Source organism: Eleutherodactylus coqui, chromosome 2 (genome assembly GCF_035609145.1).
Source record: "Eleutherodactylus coqui strain aEleCoq1 chromosome 2, aEleCoq1.hap1, whole genome shotgun sequence".
Lineage (NCBI taxonomy): Eukaryota > Metazoa > Chordata > Amphibia > Anura > Eleutherodactylidae > Eleutherodactylus > Eleutherodactylus coqui.
In genome coordinates, this window is record NC_089838.1 from 120,302,176 (window position 1) to 120,319,209 (window position 17,034).

The 17,034-nt window shown below is 43.3% G+C and overlaps 1 protein-coding gene across 1 annotated transcript in view; it reads left to right on the top strand.

Annotated features, from left to right (window-relative positions):
- The window catches only part of LOC136610023 (dynein axonemal heavy chain 3-like), a 1,175,415-nt gene that overhangs the window by 509,666 nt on the left and 648,715 nt on the right, over positions 1–17,034 (top strand). Inside the window, exons 29-30 of the mRNA XM_066589293.1 lie at positions 5,349–5,468; positions 14,022–14,192. Coding sequence (XP_066445390.1) covers positions 5,349–5,468; positions 14,022–14,192 — 291 coding nt within the window. The remainder of the gene's footprint in view (positions 1–5,348; positions 5,469–14,021; positions 14,193–17,034) is intronic.

The window sequence follows — 17,034 nt, forward strand, 5'->3', positions numbered from 1 at the left end:
ATCTGTACTGGACCTAAATAGATGACAACGTTTATTAATTTAAAAAATTAACAAAATCTACTAATGTGGTTGTAGATTATGAGTTGCTTCTTCTCCTTCCCCTGTCTTCTAAACTGTTCATTCACTCTTAACTTACTTGTAAAATCAATTTTAAGAGAAGAAACAGATTATCATCTCCTTGAGGCACTGCTATAACTGTAGGGCATGGGGTTGTACCCGGTCTAAGGAACCTTAAGGCGCCCATAAGGTCTTTCTTCTCCATATAGGGAGTCCAGTACTATGAATAAAGCATTATAGTTTGGGGCCCTATTACAGGTTTTGCATTGGGGCCCAGAAGCTTCAAGTTTCGCCTTTGCTTAAGAGGTTAAGAAAAGTTGGGGGGGCCCAAGATAAACTTTTGCATCCAGGCCCATGAGCCTTTAGCTATGCCCCTGTCTTGGGGGATTTAGTTACATGCTTCCCATAGAAATCTATAGAAGAAGTGGAGGAGGAAGCAGCTGAAGAATGAGAGAGAGACACAGAGACATGATGCTACTAGTTCTAGTAAATGTTTTATCTCATCGGTAGTGAAATGACATATTCATTGAAATATTTATATATTGTTTATTATGCTGCTTTCATAATGATATAGAATGCTTACTATATTTGTACGACAAATGCCATTTACATGGGAAAGAAGAGGGAGTTTCTTTTTCGGTAGCATGAAAAAGTAATAAAAACTACTTTATGCTAAAAGAGAATGGTATAAGGAGAGGAGGCAGGTGGAGTAATATAGGACTACCAGGCTGGATTGCACAAACAGTTTCGGAATACTTAATGCATTATATTTCTGGTTATACAAAGACGCATTCATCAACAGAAAGGAATTACCATTTTGTACAGCAGGAGAGGAGAAGTTGGGCATTTGAGCACTGAACAAGACCAAAGTATCTCATGGAGCCTATCGGTCCCTGTTCTACAAAACAGATATCAGAGTTCAGTGCAAAATTGCCTTAATCCAAATGCAAACTTTGTATTATGACCTCCCAACTATATCACCTGATTTACACTATTGGTCTCCTCATATGGGGCAAATAATTTTTTAGGCCATTTGAGGCTCCAGAATTCTGGTGTATCTACAATTACTGCACTCACTACAGTTATGCCCTGCCAAAATCTGTTATTAGGTCAGATTTAGAGATGAGCGAGCACACTCGTCCGAGCTTGATGCTCGTTCGAGTATTAGGCCTTAGTCACACGGGCGTTTTTTGCCGCCATTTGCGGATCGCATGACGGATACGCATCCGCAAATCGCGTGACCGGAGCCGAAAAATCGCCCGAAAAAACTGCTCCTAGCCGCGTTTCAATAGAAACAGGCCGGAGCTGTCCAGCGCATTGACTTCAATGGAGTCAGCCGGCTCCATTGAAAGCAATGCGCTGCGGGCGATCTCACGATGAATTGTCGGAAAGGGCTTAAATATATAAGCCCTTCCCTGCAATTCATTCAGAAATGTGTAAAAATAAAAAAAGAATACATACTCACATTGTCCCGGCAGACGGAGTTCAGCGCGGCCGGCCGGCAGTGGTTGTGAGTGGGTGTGAGTGAGAGCTGCCCCTGATTGGCTCAGCGCTGAGCCAATCAGGGGCAGCTCTTACTCACACCCACTCACACCCACTGCCAGCCGGCCGCGCTGAACTCCGTCTGCCGGGACAAGGTGAGTATATATATATATTTTATTTTTACACATTTCTGGATGAATTACAGGGAAGGGATTATATATTTAAGCCATTCCCGAAAATTCATCCCGCGCTCGCCGGCAGCCCATTGCTTTCAATGGAGCCGGCTGTATTGCCGACTCCATTGAATTCAATGGGCAAACATCGTTCTTCTCTGCCACAGCTGTTACAGCTGTGGCAGAGAAGAATGATTTGTCTAGTATATGCTCTCAATGGGGTCGGCGCTGCTGCATATAGAGAAGAGAACAGGAATCGCAGATCGCAGATAGGTGCGATCTGCGATTTCTGTTCTATAATTTATCAGACGAGTGCATAAAAAGCGCTCATGTGTCCGATACCATTGCAAAGCAATGGCTTTATAAAATCGCCGGACGCATGCGCATGCGCAAATCGCGTGAAAAAACGCCCGTCTGACTAAGGCCTTAGGGTACTCGAGATGCTCATTACTCGAGTCGAACACCACGCGGTACTCAAGTCAATTGCATTTCCTTCCCCGCATGTTTAGCACCATTTTCTAGCCAATAGACATGCGGGGAAGGCATTACCACTTCCTGCTGTGATGTGGCAGCCCTCTCCCCCCCACAGTAGTGAGTGACTGGGCCGATCAGGTGACCACTGAGTACTTAAACTTGTCCCGCCCGCGGCTCGCCTCAGACGCATGCTGGCAGAGGTTAGGGATAGTGCTGCTGCGGATATAGGGAAAGTGTTAGAGTAGAATCCTGTCATCAAGAACCCCAACAGTCCTTCTTAGGGCTACTCCTCATAGTGTGCATTACTGTTGTGGCTGGCTGGAAGCAGTAGTGCACCAGTTTTATTTAAGCATCTAGGGCTGTGAAGGCCATTTCAGCTATACTGTTCTGTGGGTGCAGTGCATAAGGCAGAGTGTAGGGACACAGCTACTTATATAGGAAAAGTTTTACAGTCCTCCTGATCCTCTGTACAGGAACCCCAAAGGTCCTTCTTAGGGCTACATCTCACCGTGTGCATTATAGTTGTGGCTGGCTGGGAGCAGTAGTGCATCATTTTTTGTATTACGCATCTAGGCCTGTTCCCAGCCTGTCAGTAATAGCGTTCTCAGGCTGCAGTGCCGTACAACCAGCTCTCACCGTGAAACTGCACTCTAACATTTCCTAGCCTACTGCAAACTACTTCAGTTATACCATTCTGTGTCTGCAGTGCATAACGCAGAGTTTAGGGACGCAGCCACTTCTATAGGGAAACTTATACAGTAGAGATGAGCGAACGCGTTCGTCCGAGCTTGATATTCGTGCGAATATTAGGGTGTTCGGGATGTTCGTTATTCGTAACGAACACCATGCGGTGTTCTGGTTAATTTAACTTTCTTCCCTGAGACGTTAGCGCTTTTTTTTGGCCAATATAAAGACAGGGAAGGCATTACAACTTCCCCCTGCAACGTTTAAGCCCTATACCACCCCCCTGCATTTTGGTGTTCGCTCATCTCTATTATACAGTCCCGATCCTCCATGCAAGAACCCCAATGCTCCTTCTTAGGGCTACATATGACCGTGTGCTTTACAGTTGTGGCTGGCTGGGAGCAGTAGTGCATCAATTTTTTGTATTACGCATCTGGGCCTGTTACTAGCCTTTCAGCAGTGCCGTACAACCAGCTCTCACCGTGGTGAATCACAGCCGGCTGCTGCGAGATTAGGAGAGAGGCAAGTTTCTGGGCTCCCCAGCTTCATATCACAATTTACGGGTCCGCGTGGTAGACCTTTATTGCAAACAGAACAATGCGAGCAGGTCCTGTCATAGATGGTAGAAAATGCGTCCAGCAATGTATCGACCACCCAGTCTTCTACGCAGTCCACTACTCCCAGCCTAGGGACTGCAACTCTGAATCCTCTGGCTGCTCCTCCTTCCTCACAGCCTCCTCACTCCATTACAATGACATATTCTGAGCAGGCAGACTCCCAGGAACTGTTCTCGGGTCCCTGCCATGAGTGGGAAAAAACGGTTCCTCTCTCACCTGAGGAGTTTGTCGTGACCGATGCCAAACCATTGGAAAGCTCCCAGAGTCCAGGTGATTAGGTTGGGGACTTCCAGCAACTGTCTCAAGAGCTTTTTGTGGATGAGGATGCAGAGACACAGTTGTCTGTCAGTGAGGCAGTAGTAAGGGCAGTAAGTCCGAGGGTGGAGCGCACAGAGGATTCGGAGAAAGAGCAGCTGGACGATGAGGTGACTGACCCCACCTGGTTTGCTAAGCCTACTGAGGACAGGGCTTCAGAGGGGGAGGCAAGTGCAGCAGCAGGACAGGTTGTAAGAGGCAGTGGAGTGGCCAGGGGTAGAGGCAGGGCCAGGGCGAAGAATCCCCCAACTGTTTCCCAAAGCACCCCCTCGTGGCAAGCCTCCGTGCAGAGGGCTAGGTGTTCAAAGGTGTGGATGTTTTTTAGTGAGAGCGCGGACGACCGACGAACAGTGGTGTGCAACCTGTGTCGCACCAAGATCAGCTGGGGGGCCACCACTACCAGCCTCATCACCACCAGCATGCGCAGGCATATGATGGCCAAGCACCCCACAAGGTAGGACGAAGGCCATTCACCGCCTCCGGGTCACACCACTGCCTCTTCCCCTGTGGCCCAACCTGGCACACAGATCCAATCCTCCTCCCAGGACACAGGCACGAGCACCTCCCGGCCTGCACCCAGACCCTCACCTCCACCGTCCTCCACTCCATCCAGCAATGTCTCTCAGCGCAGTGTTCAGCTGTCACTAACACAAGTGTGGTGGTCCCGAGCTACTCGGAAAGAAGCAGAACCTAATGATTCTTTTCGCTGCAACAGGAGAAAAATGCATCCTCTATCACCACAAAAAAAGAGGGCATTAGCTTTGTCAATCACTCTCAGATATTATTACTCCTCCTCCTAAAACAGCATGTCATCACGCTGAACTGCCAATTTTTCTGCGTCCCAAAAGGCTCTGACTTCAGTGGGGTTCGTTACTCGAAATGAGCTCTCGAGCATTACGAAAAGTACAACTCGAGCAAAGAGCACCCGAGAATTTTGGTGCTCGCTCATCTCTAGTCAGATCGCTTTCTGCTCTATTCATAGTGATAGCTTAAGAATCGTGATGTCACCAATTCCCCCATTTTTTAGAATCATTTGAAGACAAGACAGCCCATCCCGTAGTTTACAGATCAATACAATAAAAATAAACACCAATTATTATCTTAAACTATGGTTTCATACATGGCAATCCTGTTTACTGCTCTGATCATATTATAACACAAGCAATAAACTTGGCACAGATTGAATAAAATGAGCAAGTAATATTTATGACCCTGACTTTTCATAAATTAGAATATTTGATTTCATTGTACTTTCTTGTGTAGTCTGCCTTTTTCAACTCCATTTTGATCTTTTTGATTACCCTTAATTAAGTTCAGTGCTGTCTCATTTGCAGATGTATGGCTTTCCTCTTTATTGTTTTTAATTAACTGTGTTGTCAAGTGTAGCCATTGTGAAAACATAACGTTATAGGAAATTATTTTAATTAAAAAACAGACATGACTATGCTCTGTTTATTTCTTTTTATTCTGTTAATCGTTATTTTTTTACCAAATATCTATATGTGACTGTTATGAATATTTAACCGGCCTTTACTCTCTTTTTTAGTGTGTTGTTTTTAACTGCTCTGATGGACTAGACTATAAAGCCATGGGGAAATTCTTCAAAGGTCTGGCACAGTCTGGAGCTTGGGCATGCTTTGATGAATTTAATCGTATTGAGCTGGAGGTAATTCTAACACCACTTTCTCAGAAAACTTAGTATGCACTGCAAGCACCAATTCTGCAAGTGCAAATATAAATGCAGAAATATAATACTGACTTTCAAATTCAGTTCTTTCATGTGTACATACACCTTTTACAATGCATGCCACAATATCTAAAAAATATAGTTTAATGAAAGATATTGATTTTGTTCCTCCCATATCAGACATAAAATATAATCAAATATATGATGTTGAGTTTACATATAATTATAAAAGTAATGATGTTTTAAAGGGAACCTGTCAGCTTGTACATGCTGTGCAAACTGCAGGCAGCACGTTATACATTGATATATAGTTCTGTGGGGAAAGATTCAGTATAACTTGTATTTTATGCATTTAAATTTCTGCTAATTGTGAGCTTAACCCCTTAGTGACCAAGCCTGTTTGCGCCTTAATGACCAGGCCAAATTTTGCAAATCTGACATGTGTCACTTTAACATGGAAAAACACCAGAAAGGTTTTGCATATCCAAGCGATTCTGACATTGTTTTTTCGCCACATGTTGTGCTTCATTTAGGCGGAAAAAATAGACCGATAGAAATTGTGTTTATTTATTAAAAGCGCCAAAATTGGGAAAATTTTGAAAAAATCGTCATTTTTTCACATTTCCAACTGCAATATCTTAAATATGTGCAAACATAATATAGAAATTTTTGCTAAGATTTATATTTCCACCCGTTTACTTTATTTTGGGCGCACATTGGAAAAACTTTCGTTTTTTTTTAACTATTTAGGAGACGTACAAATTTAACATTACTTTTTAGCATTTTGAGGAACACTTTGTTTTCCTATACCAAGCCGAGATTGGAAAGGCTCATGAGTGTCAGAATAATAGATACCCCCCCAAATGACCTCATTTTAAAAACTACACCCCTTAATGTATTCACTGAGGGGTGTCATGAGTATTTTGACCCCACAGTTTTTTTTCAGGAATTAATTCAATTTAGAGGAGAAAAAGTAAAATTTCATATTTTTGCAAATCTGTCATTTTAAAGACATAATTTTTTCCTATAGTTTACATGAAAATCAGGATTTACACCCCAAAATGGATACCCCTATTTCTGCCGTGTTCAGAAATATACCCATTGTGGCCCTATTGTTATATCTGAGTCCACAACGGGGCCCAAAATGAAAGGAGTAGTCAGTGTCTTTCAAAACAGAAATTTTGCTTGAAGTCCTTTTAGGCCCCATAGCACACATGTAGAGTTCTTGAGCGCCCAAAACCATAGAAAACCCCCACAAATGACCCCATTTTGAAAACTAGACCCCTTAAGGAATTTATCTAGGGGTGTACTGCATATTTTGACCCCACAGTTTTTGAATGAATTCAAACCAAGCAAAAGGAAAAAATTGTGATTTTCGTTTTTTCGGCAATTCTGTCATTTTAAAAACAGCTTTTTTTGTACAGCACACATATGAAGGAAGACTTGCACCCAAAAATGGATACCCCTGTTTGTCCCGTGTTCAGAGACATACCCATTGTGGCCCTAATCTTATGTCTGGATACACAACGGAGCCCAAAATGAAAGGAGCGACCGGTGGCTTTCGGAACACAAATTTTGCTTGAAGTCCTTTTAGGCCCCATTGCCCACTTGTAGAGTTCTTGAGCGCCCAAAACCATAGAGAACCCCCACAAATGACCCCATTTTGAAAACTAGACTCCTTAACGAATTTATCTAAGGGTGTACTGCGCATTTTGACCCCACAGTTTTTGAATAAATTCAAGCAAAGCAAAAGGAAAAAATTAGGATTTTTGTTTTTTTGGCAATTCTGTCATTTTAAAAACAGCTTTTTTTGTACAGCACACATATGAAGGAAGACTTACACCCCAAAATGGATACCCCTGTTTGTGCTGTTTTCAGAAATATACCCATTGTGGCCCTAATCTTATTTCCGCATGCACAACGGGGCCCAAAATAAAAGGAGTAATCGGTGGCTTTCAGAACATAGATTTTGCTTGAAGTCCTTTTAGGCCCCATTGCCCACTTGTAGAGTTCTTGAGCGCCCAAAACCATATAGAACCCCCACAAATGACCCCATTTTGAAAACTAGACCCCTTAACGAATTTATCTAGGGATGTACTGCATATTTTGACCCCACAGTTTTTGAATAAATTTAAGCAAAGCAAAAGGAAAAAAATAGGATTTTCATTTTTTGGGCTATTGTGTCAATTTAAAAACAGTTTTTTTTGTACAGCACACATATAAATGAAGGCTTTCACCCCAAAATGGATACCCCTGTTTGTCCCGTGTTCAGAAACATACCCATTGTGGCCCTAATAGACTTACAGGACCCATGGCTAGGCCTACAATGAAAGGAATACCCGTTGGATTTCAGGGTACAGCTGAATAAATTCCAGGCCCCATTGCCCACTTATAGAGCCATTGAGCGGCCAAAACTATAAAGAACCCCCTCAAATGACCCCATTTTGAAAACTAGACCCCTTAACGAATTCATCTAGGGGTGTACTGCGTATTTTGACCCCACAGTATTTGAATGAATCTAAGCAAAGCAGAAGGAAAAAGTTACGATTTTCAATTTTTTTGGCAATTTTTTCAATTTAAAAACAGTTTTTTTGTACAGTGCACATAGGAATGAAGACGTTCACCCCAAAATGGATACCCCCGTTTGTCCCGAGTTCAGAAACATACCCATTGTGGCCCTAATCTACTTACAGGACGCATGGCAAGGCCTATAAAGGACGGAACACCTGTTGGATTTTAGGGCACAACTGAATAAATTCCAGGCCCCATTGCTTATTTGTACAGAATAAAGATTGACTCCCTAAAAATCCCCCCCCTCCCCCTCAGCGCCCTTTTTGGCGTTCGCAAATCTTAGATAAAAGTAAAAATGTGAACTGTGTAGTATTTCCGAAGACAGGGGTAATTACGGAGGCTGGTTGAATGGGCCCATGGGGCAATAAAACCGGGTATCCCCCCCCTCCTCTCATGCTTTTTGGGGGTATTTCATGACCTCAGTGGCGGGTATGGGGTGTAAAAAGTGGCGTTCCGTGAGTCTCCGTAAGCTTGATGAGGTGCGGCGGTCTCACACAGAAGGCGCTCAACAAGGTGCTCCTGGAACTGCAGGAAAGCGAGCGTTCCCGGGGCTTCTTGTAAAATACGTATCACAGGTAGCGGTCTGAATAACGCCGGGCTCACGCGGGTGCAGGCGGAATCCGCTTGCGGAGGCCCACAGCGGATCCCATCTGTGAGCCCGGCTGTGACCCTGCGTACGGCTGCGTAATGTACTGCGCATAACTGCCTACTCACACAGGCGGTCATGCACAGTACACCTTTGTTTGTATTTCCCGCACCATCGCTTAGCGATGACGCGGGTACCCGCAGCCCGTATACAATGTAGTTGCGTATGGGCTGCGGGTATATCCACGACCATGGAGCACAATGGGCTCTATGTTGCCGATATCCGCAGTAAAATAGAACCTGCTGCGTTCTCTTTTCTGCGAGTGGATAACACAATTCTGACCCGCTAATGTGAGCGGAATTGTGTAATCCAATGCGATTGATCTGCGTATTACCGCGGATCAGACGCATGCGGAATCCGTCATTCCTATCCGGTCATGTGAGACCGGCCTAAGGTAGATCGCTACCTTTTTATCACGTGACCGGGGACCGCTCAACGAGGCCCCTGGTCACTGCTCCAGGCTCTCTGTGACCGTTGGTCGCTGGGAGCAAGGAGATTTTAAATTTCCTGGGCTCCCTGACTCCTGCGCATGTGTCCGGCTTTTTGCCGGCAATCGCATGTGCAGAATCCTGGAAGGTCCACGGAGGAAGATCGCGTCGGGATTCAAATACGGAGGCCTCCGGTAAAAAGATTCATCTCCTCTCACCGATCGCATCAGTGAGGGGAGATGAAACTTCAAATTTTTTTTTTAACTTTTACGTGATCGCCATTATTGGATAATGGCGAACACGTGACCAGGAACCGCTCACCGCGGACCCCCATTAAATCTCCATGCTCTTGGCTACGTTTTGTAGCCAGGAGCAGGGAGAATTTAAATTATCCTGGCAATCCACAGCTTTTGCGCATGCGCCCGCCATTTTGGCGACGGGCGCGTGTGCAGAAGCTGTGGTAAGGTCCGCGGATAAATCTGGGGGCCTTAGGTACGTACTTTCATCCTCCCTCACGGATATGATCCATGAGGGGAGATGAAACGTACGCTTTTTAAACTTTTAAAAACTTTTTTTTACTTTTTTTTTTTTTTACTTTTTTACACTTTTTTCTCACTTTACATGATCACTGTCATCCATTGGATGACAGTGATCATGTCCCCGGTATAATCTCTCTGCTCCCAGCTACACATGGCAGCCAGAAGCAGAGGGATTTTAAATTTCCCGGGGCTCGAGCCCGTCTGTTCACGCGCCCGATGTCAATCATCGGGCGCGCATGCGCAGACGGGGATTCGGGTCCCGGGACATCGGGACACCGCTGAGGACTGGGGGTGAGTATTTTCACCTCCCCTCATGGATCCGATCCATGAGGGGAGGTGAAACTGACTTTTTTTAAACTTTTTTTTAACTTTTTCGCGATCGCCGCTAACCATTGGATAACGGCGATCGCGGTACCGGGGACCGCTCACCGCAGTCCCCGCTGACATCTCCTGCCTCCCGGCTACCTACAGGAGCCGGGAGCCAGGAGATTTTAAATCTCCCGCGCCGCCGGGCCTTCTGCGCATGCGGCTGACGTAATGCCGCCTGGCGCGCATGCGCAGAAGACCGGCTTCGGGCCCCGGAGCGGCAGGAGAGCGGGGAGCAGCGTGCCAGACCTGGGTGAGTAATTTCAGCTGCTCCGATGGATCCGATCCATCAGAGCAGCTGAATCTTTAACTTTTATGTACGTTTATTTACTTTTTTTGCGATCGGCGCTATCCATTGCATAGCGCCGATCGCAATGCCGGGGGGGGCTCCGAACAGCCCGGGATGACAGCTCCATGCTGTCAGCTACCTGCGGACACCGACAGCATGGAGCTGTCACGTCCACAGCCCGAGGGGCACTATTCTCTGCAGGAAGCATGTTTTTACGTCCTCAGAGAATAGAGCCCACTTCGGGAGGACGTAAAAACACTATGGGCTGGTCGTTAAGGGGTTAAAGGTCCAGTGGGCAAGTCTTATCAGTGACTGACAGCTATCTGTGTATGACTGTGCATACAGAAATAGCTGTCAAACACTAACAGGACCTAACACTTGACCTCTAAGATCACAATTAGCAGAGATTTAAACACATACAAGATACTACTATGTTTCTCTGAAAATAAGACAGTGTCTTATATTAATTTTTGCCCCAAAAGAGGCACAGTGTCTTATTTTCAGGGGTGGGGCTTATACTCACCTGGTCCGCGGCATCCGGATGCCTTGCGAAGGTCTCCAGGGGGGCTGCGGCAAACTGCAGTGTCCTCCGCTCTGACATCTCAGCTTCTTACTGGTGAAGGGGCTTTGAATACCCCGCCTTCAGCAAAGCAAGTGCTGTGATTGGATCGAGCTCCAGCCAATCACAGCCGGAGCTGAATGAGCCAATCACAGCCACTCAGTGAATGACAGGGTTAGTGATGGTGAAGGAGACTTACACCTCTTTATGTAAGTCTCCTTCACTATCACAACTTCTATGAGCGCAGAGAGAATTTTTCTTTTCTGGATCTGTTAATGTTAAATATGGCCACCATCTAAGGGGAGGGGAATGCATTTGTCTACTGGATGGGGTGGGGCCACAGGTTGAGGGAGGAGCACAGTGCCACACTGTTCATTCCTGTTAGGCTGAATGGCAAACCTGACAAACTAACACTATGCTGTTACGTTCCACCCCCTAATTGCTGCCCCATTTATGACCCCACCCTCTTCTTTCTCTGGTCTACATATGCATTCTCCAGTCATAGGACCGGTTTGCACAGGCTGTACAGGTGGCAGTCATTTTTTGGCATTCCTGGACAACCATTTTAATATACTTTACTTCTTAAAATGTTAGTTATAATTAACATACAATGCCACATTGTCAGGGAAATTCTGTGTACAGCACCAATCAGGCCCACCCCAATGCCCTGCTGCCAGCGGTAAAGAAGAGACACATGGAGGTCTGGTATAGTTCCTCACACAGGAACATAGCTGCACACTCTATTACAAATTACATGAGGTCTTATACCCTTTGGTCACGTCACTAGGAATGGGTAATGGTCTCATTGGCTCAAATCCACTGCATAACCATATATGTAAAGTCCGCATTTCCGCCTGAGGCAGTGATATTCATATACGTAGTTTAACAGTCGTTATCTAGATACTGGGAAAATAGCCAAGCACGCTGCCTTTGTATCCGGTTCTGTATCATCTCTGAATTTCTGGACACATCTCTCTCAGCCTTGCAAAGCTTTTGGCATATCTGATATAAGGCGACATATTAAGTTTTTGTCATTTTAGCATTGAATAGAACTTGCATACAGGTATAAAAGCCTGAAAAACATATGGCAGTATATACATATACCCTCACAACATGGTATATAAAATAGAAAGCTTTACAGATCCACTTGTATTAATTTTGGTGAGCTAAAAAAAAACATAACTTTAAATAGAAGTGTCAGGGTATATTCATATGCAGTAGACTGGTTGCAGAAATTTCTGCCAATGCATATACCCCCGGGTTTTAAGGGAATTAAGTAATGTGATACACAGACCCTTGTTTTTTATATTTAAGGACTCTATAGTCACAGGGTCTGTTCCACTGGATTGGCGCATAGCTAATGTGGTGCATGTGGTGCCAATATTCAAAATAGGTCAAAAAGTGAACCTGGAAATTACAGGCCAGTAAGTCTTACTTATATTGTGGGTAAAATGTTTGATGGTTTCCAAGAGATGCTATCCTGGAGTAGTTCAAGGAAATTGACTGTATAACTCCATATCAGCATGGGTTTATAAGAGATCGCACCTGCCAAACCAACCGGATCAACTTGTACAAGGAGGTAAGTTCTAGACTGAATCAGGGAGAGTCATTGGATCTTGTGTATCTGGACTTTTCCAAAGTGTTTGATACTTTGCTGCATAAAAGGTTGGTATATAAAATGAGAATGCTTGGTCTGGGTGAGAATGTGTGTTAGTGGGTAAATAAGTGGCTCAGTGATAGAAAGCAGAGGGTGGTTATAAATGGTACATACTCTGATTGGGTTATTGTTACTAGTGGGGTACCACAGTGGTTTCTTTTTAATATATTTCTTAATGACCTAGTAAAAGGATTGTTCAGTAAAATATCAATATTGCAGATGACACAAAACTATGTAAAATATTGACACAAGAGAGGATGCAAGGAGATTGCAAGAGGATCTGGATAAGTTTGAGGCAAATGAGGTTTAGTTAACACTGATAAATGTAAAGTTATGCTTATGGGCAGAAGAAACACATGTCACCATTACACACTCAATGGGAAACCACTGGGTAACACTGATATAGAAAAGGACTTGGGGATTTTAGTTAACTGTAAGCTTAACTGAAGCAAGCAGTGTCAGGCAGCTGCTGCCAAGGCAAACAGGATCGTGGGGTGCATGAAAAAGGTCTAGGTGCACATGATGAGAAAATTGTTCTTCCTCTTTACAAGTCACTGGTCAGATCACACATGGAATATTGTGTACAGTTTTGGCACTGGTACTCAAGAAGGACATATCAGAGCTTGAGCGGGTACAAAGTAATAAACAGAATGGGTGGACTACAACACCCAGAGAGATTATCAAAATTGGGATTATTTAGTTTAGGAAAAAGATGGCTGAGGGGCAACCTAATAACTATGTACAAATATATCAAGGGACAATACAGAGATCTCTTGCATCATCTATTTATACCCAGGACTGCGACAATAACAAGCAGACATCCTCTACATCTAGAGGAAAGAAAGTGTCTACATTGACAAAGAAGGGAGTTCTTTACTATAAGAGCATTGAGACTGTGGAGCTATCTGTCTGAGAACGTAGTGAAGACAAACTATATAGAAAGCGTTTAGGAGGGTCCCGGACGCCTTTCTTGAGTACTACAATAGTATATATTATGATCATTAATAACTTCAAAAGGGTTGTTGATCCAGGGATTATTACGAATACCAGATTGTAGTCAGCAAGGATTTTTTTTTTGCTTAAATGGGGAAAATTAGCTTCTATCTTATTGGGGTTTTTTTTGCCTTCCTCTGGATCAACATTGGGGGGCAATAAGCTGAACTGGATGGACATATGTGTTTTTTGGCCCCACATACAATGCTACTATGCCCTAGTCATCCAAATGACATTTGTAAGCATCCATGTTCATTCTCCATAAACAACTCCATTCAGATGTATGGAATAGACTTCCAGTTGTAAAAATGTCTGCAATAATATGCCACCTTTCATAATCATTTATGTGTTTTTTTATGTCCAAAATCCTGTGCTGATTGACATCAATATGTGTGAAAATTGTAATTTTATTCTTATGTTTATTTTGTACATGTATGGATATTGTGAATGTACTTCCCTTACTTTATTAAATGTTTTCTTTTAGGTACTTTCTGTAGTTGCGCAACAAATTCAGACTATCCAACGAGCCATATCAGAGCAAGTTCAAACTTTTGTGTTTGAAGATACTAAAATACGTTTAGACTCATCATGTACAGTATTTATAACGATGAACCCAGGATACGCTGGAAGAGCAGAGCTTCCAGATAACTTAAAGGTAGATTTCACCATCAAGTAACATGAAATTACTATATATCATAAATTAGAATACATAAATAGTTGCGTTATACAATAGCATTGTAATCATTGACTCAAGCTTCTTATTCAATATTGTTCTCTTTCTATTTAAACTTCTTAAAGGACATCTCTAGAATACTGATGGCTTATTCTTAGTATTAACATTGATGGCCTATTCTTAGGGTCCTTTTAGATGAGCCAATCCTTGTTTGAATGATCGAGTGACATCACCGCAAATGCATTGTTGGTTTGTTCAAGCAAGAATTGTTCAGTCCCTTTATAAGTGAATACAGGGACTGAATGATTGCTGTTTTAACGATAAGCAAGCAATAACGATGACTTTTATTAAGCCTGAAGAAACTGAACAATGAACGAGAAGTGAACAATTCTCATTTGTCGTGCAGTCATTGGCTTGCACTTTGACTGAATGATTATCATTCACTTTTGCTCGTTTGAATAATTTTTTGAGCAATAATCATTTCATCTAAATGCAGCATAGGTCATTGATGTTTGAACAGCAGGGGTCCTACCTCCTGATCCCTTTAATTGTTTACACAGGCACATTGTATGGTCCAACACTGTGCTGATCTACAGAGTCTGTGAGGCTAGACCTTTGCCAATCAAATGTTGATGTTTTATCCTAAGGATAGGCTATCAATGGTAAAGTCACATAGACCACCCCTTGACTCTGCTTTTTCGATCTTTTCACTTTCCTTCACTTCTTCTTTTTTGTGTTCTTCCTAAGGCCATCATTAATTTCAATACAATGTGAGTATATAATCAGAAAATGAACACAGATTAGAAAACGAAATTATAAGGTGATGCATATACTGTAAAATAAAATTAAGATTAATGACACTAGCTGGCTAGCAAACTTTCAAATAAAGCTCTGAAATGTCATACAGTAAACAGTAGTAAAATTGTCCCTTGCTTGATAATGTCTCATATTCTTACAATTGTAAATAGTTATGTTACTGTTTTTGTCTGATAAGTATATATTCAGTCCAAATATATGGAGAACTCTCGAATATTCTTTAAAGACCACTGTAGATATTGAAACTGCTGATCGGCTGTTAGAATTCATGCCCAAGTAAATTCATTGTCCTTCTGTGTCTAGCTTTCAAATCACACAAGGCTGTTCCCACTGGACCTAGAACTATGCTTTTCTTCATTAGAACCTGGTTTTCAATTTAAATTTTAATTAGAACAGACAGCCATGTTACTAACAATTCTCTGTCATTTTTTGTATTCTAAGAACCACTAAAGAGAATGTTGAAAAAAAAATTGAATTTATTTAACATGGATCAGAAAAAGATAGATAGATGTATAGAGCGATCAAATTCTCTGGCACTTAGCATAGCAGATATACCAATAGTACCTGATCAATCCAACATTAATACAGCAGTTAACTGAACAATCCCAGCCAGAAGTGTAGCTTGAAGCTCCTGAGCCCCAATGCAAAATCTGTAACAGGGCCCCCAACTATAATGCTTTATTCATAGTACTGGGCTCCTTATATGGAGAAGAGAGGCCTTATGGGCACCCTAAGGCTCCTGGGCCTGGGTGCAACGGCACCCTCTGCATCCCTTTTAGTTGCAGCCCTGGTCCCAGCTCATGATACACAACATTTGAAAACCTACAAGAGTCCATGATGTAATCTCTACATCTTTGTTGACGCAATCTTCTGAAAGCATAATAAAAAAAAATACCATTGGCCTCATGCAGACGGTTGGGTTGGATCTAGCTGCAAGAATTCTCGCAGCGGGATGCGACCCGTGCCCCTGCAGTGGCCCTTGCAGCTCACCTCCCAGCGTCTCCTCCGCTCTGTTGTGTGCCGGCTGCCTCGCAGCCGGCACATGCGCAGAGAAGAGCTGGCGTGTCAGAGATTACATTTCTGTGCGGGCCTCTGTGATTTGTTTACTGCGAGAGTTTTCAAGTTGACAAAACGTGGCTGTCTGCATAGGACTGCATTAACTCATGCAATCCTATGGCAGCGTGCATGGGCGGAAATTCTGCAGGAAATCCCGCCACTGGTTTTCCGCGCCTGTGCATTTACCCATTCAAAGATAAATAAATCGAAGCATACAAAAACAGGCTTTTGTTGTCTCCTCATGTATATAGTAATTATTAAAATAGTCATAACTACTGTATACTCAAAACATGAGAAGTGAAATGCAATTTGACCATAGTTCACTCAGTAAGCACCGTGTATAATTTAAAAAAAGGGACAACGGATATAGAATTTTGGGGGTCCCTGGAAGATGGGTCACTAAAAATCGCATCAGGGCATATCCTTGTGCTCTCTCTCACCCTGTTAGGGTATGTTCAAATGTTGTGGACATTCTACAACAGAAAATCCACAACGAATCCACAACAGAAAATCTGCATTTAATCCGCACCAAATGCTCTCTTTAAAGTATATTTATTAGAGATGAGTGAGCATGATCAGATAAGGCAGTTACTCGAGCGAGCATCGCTCTTCTCGAGTAACTGCATTCTCATCGGAGCAGGCTCGGGGGGGGGGGGGCGGAAGGGGTTAGCAGGGGTGAGTGAGAGAGATATGCACCTCCCCTGAGCCTGAGCCTGCTCAGACGAGAATGCAGTTACTCGAGAAGAGCGATGCTCGCTCGAGTAACTGTCTTATCCGAGCGTGCTCACTCATCTCTAATATTTACTCATTATTTATTGTACATGTTGCTCGCTATATGGCAGACCATGGTCGTATCACACTTTTACCTTTGCTTCTCATATTGATAGTATACTTATAGGGTTTTAGCATATGTTTTACTAATGATATGCATATGTCACACTAATGATTACTG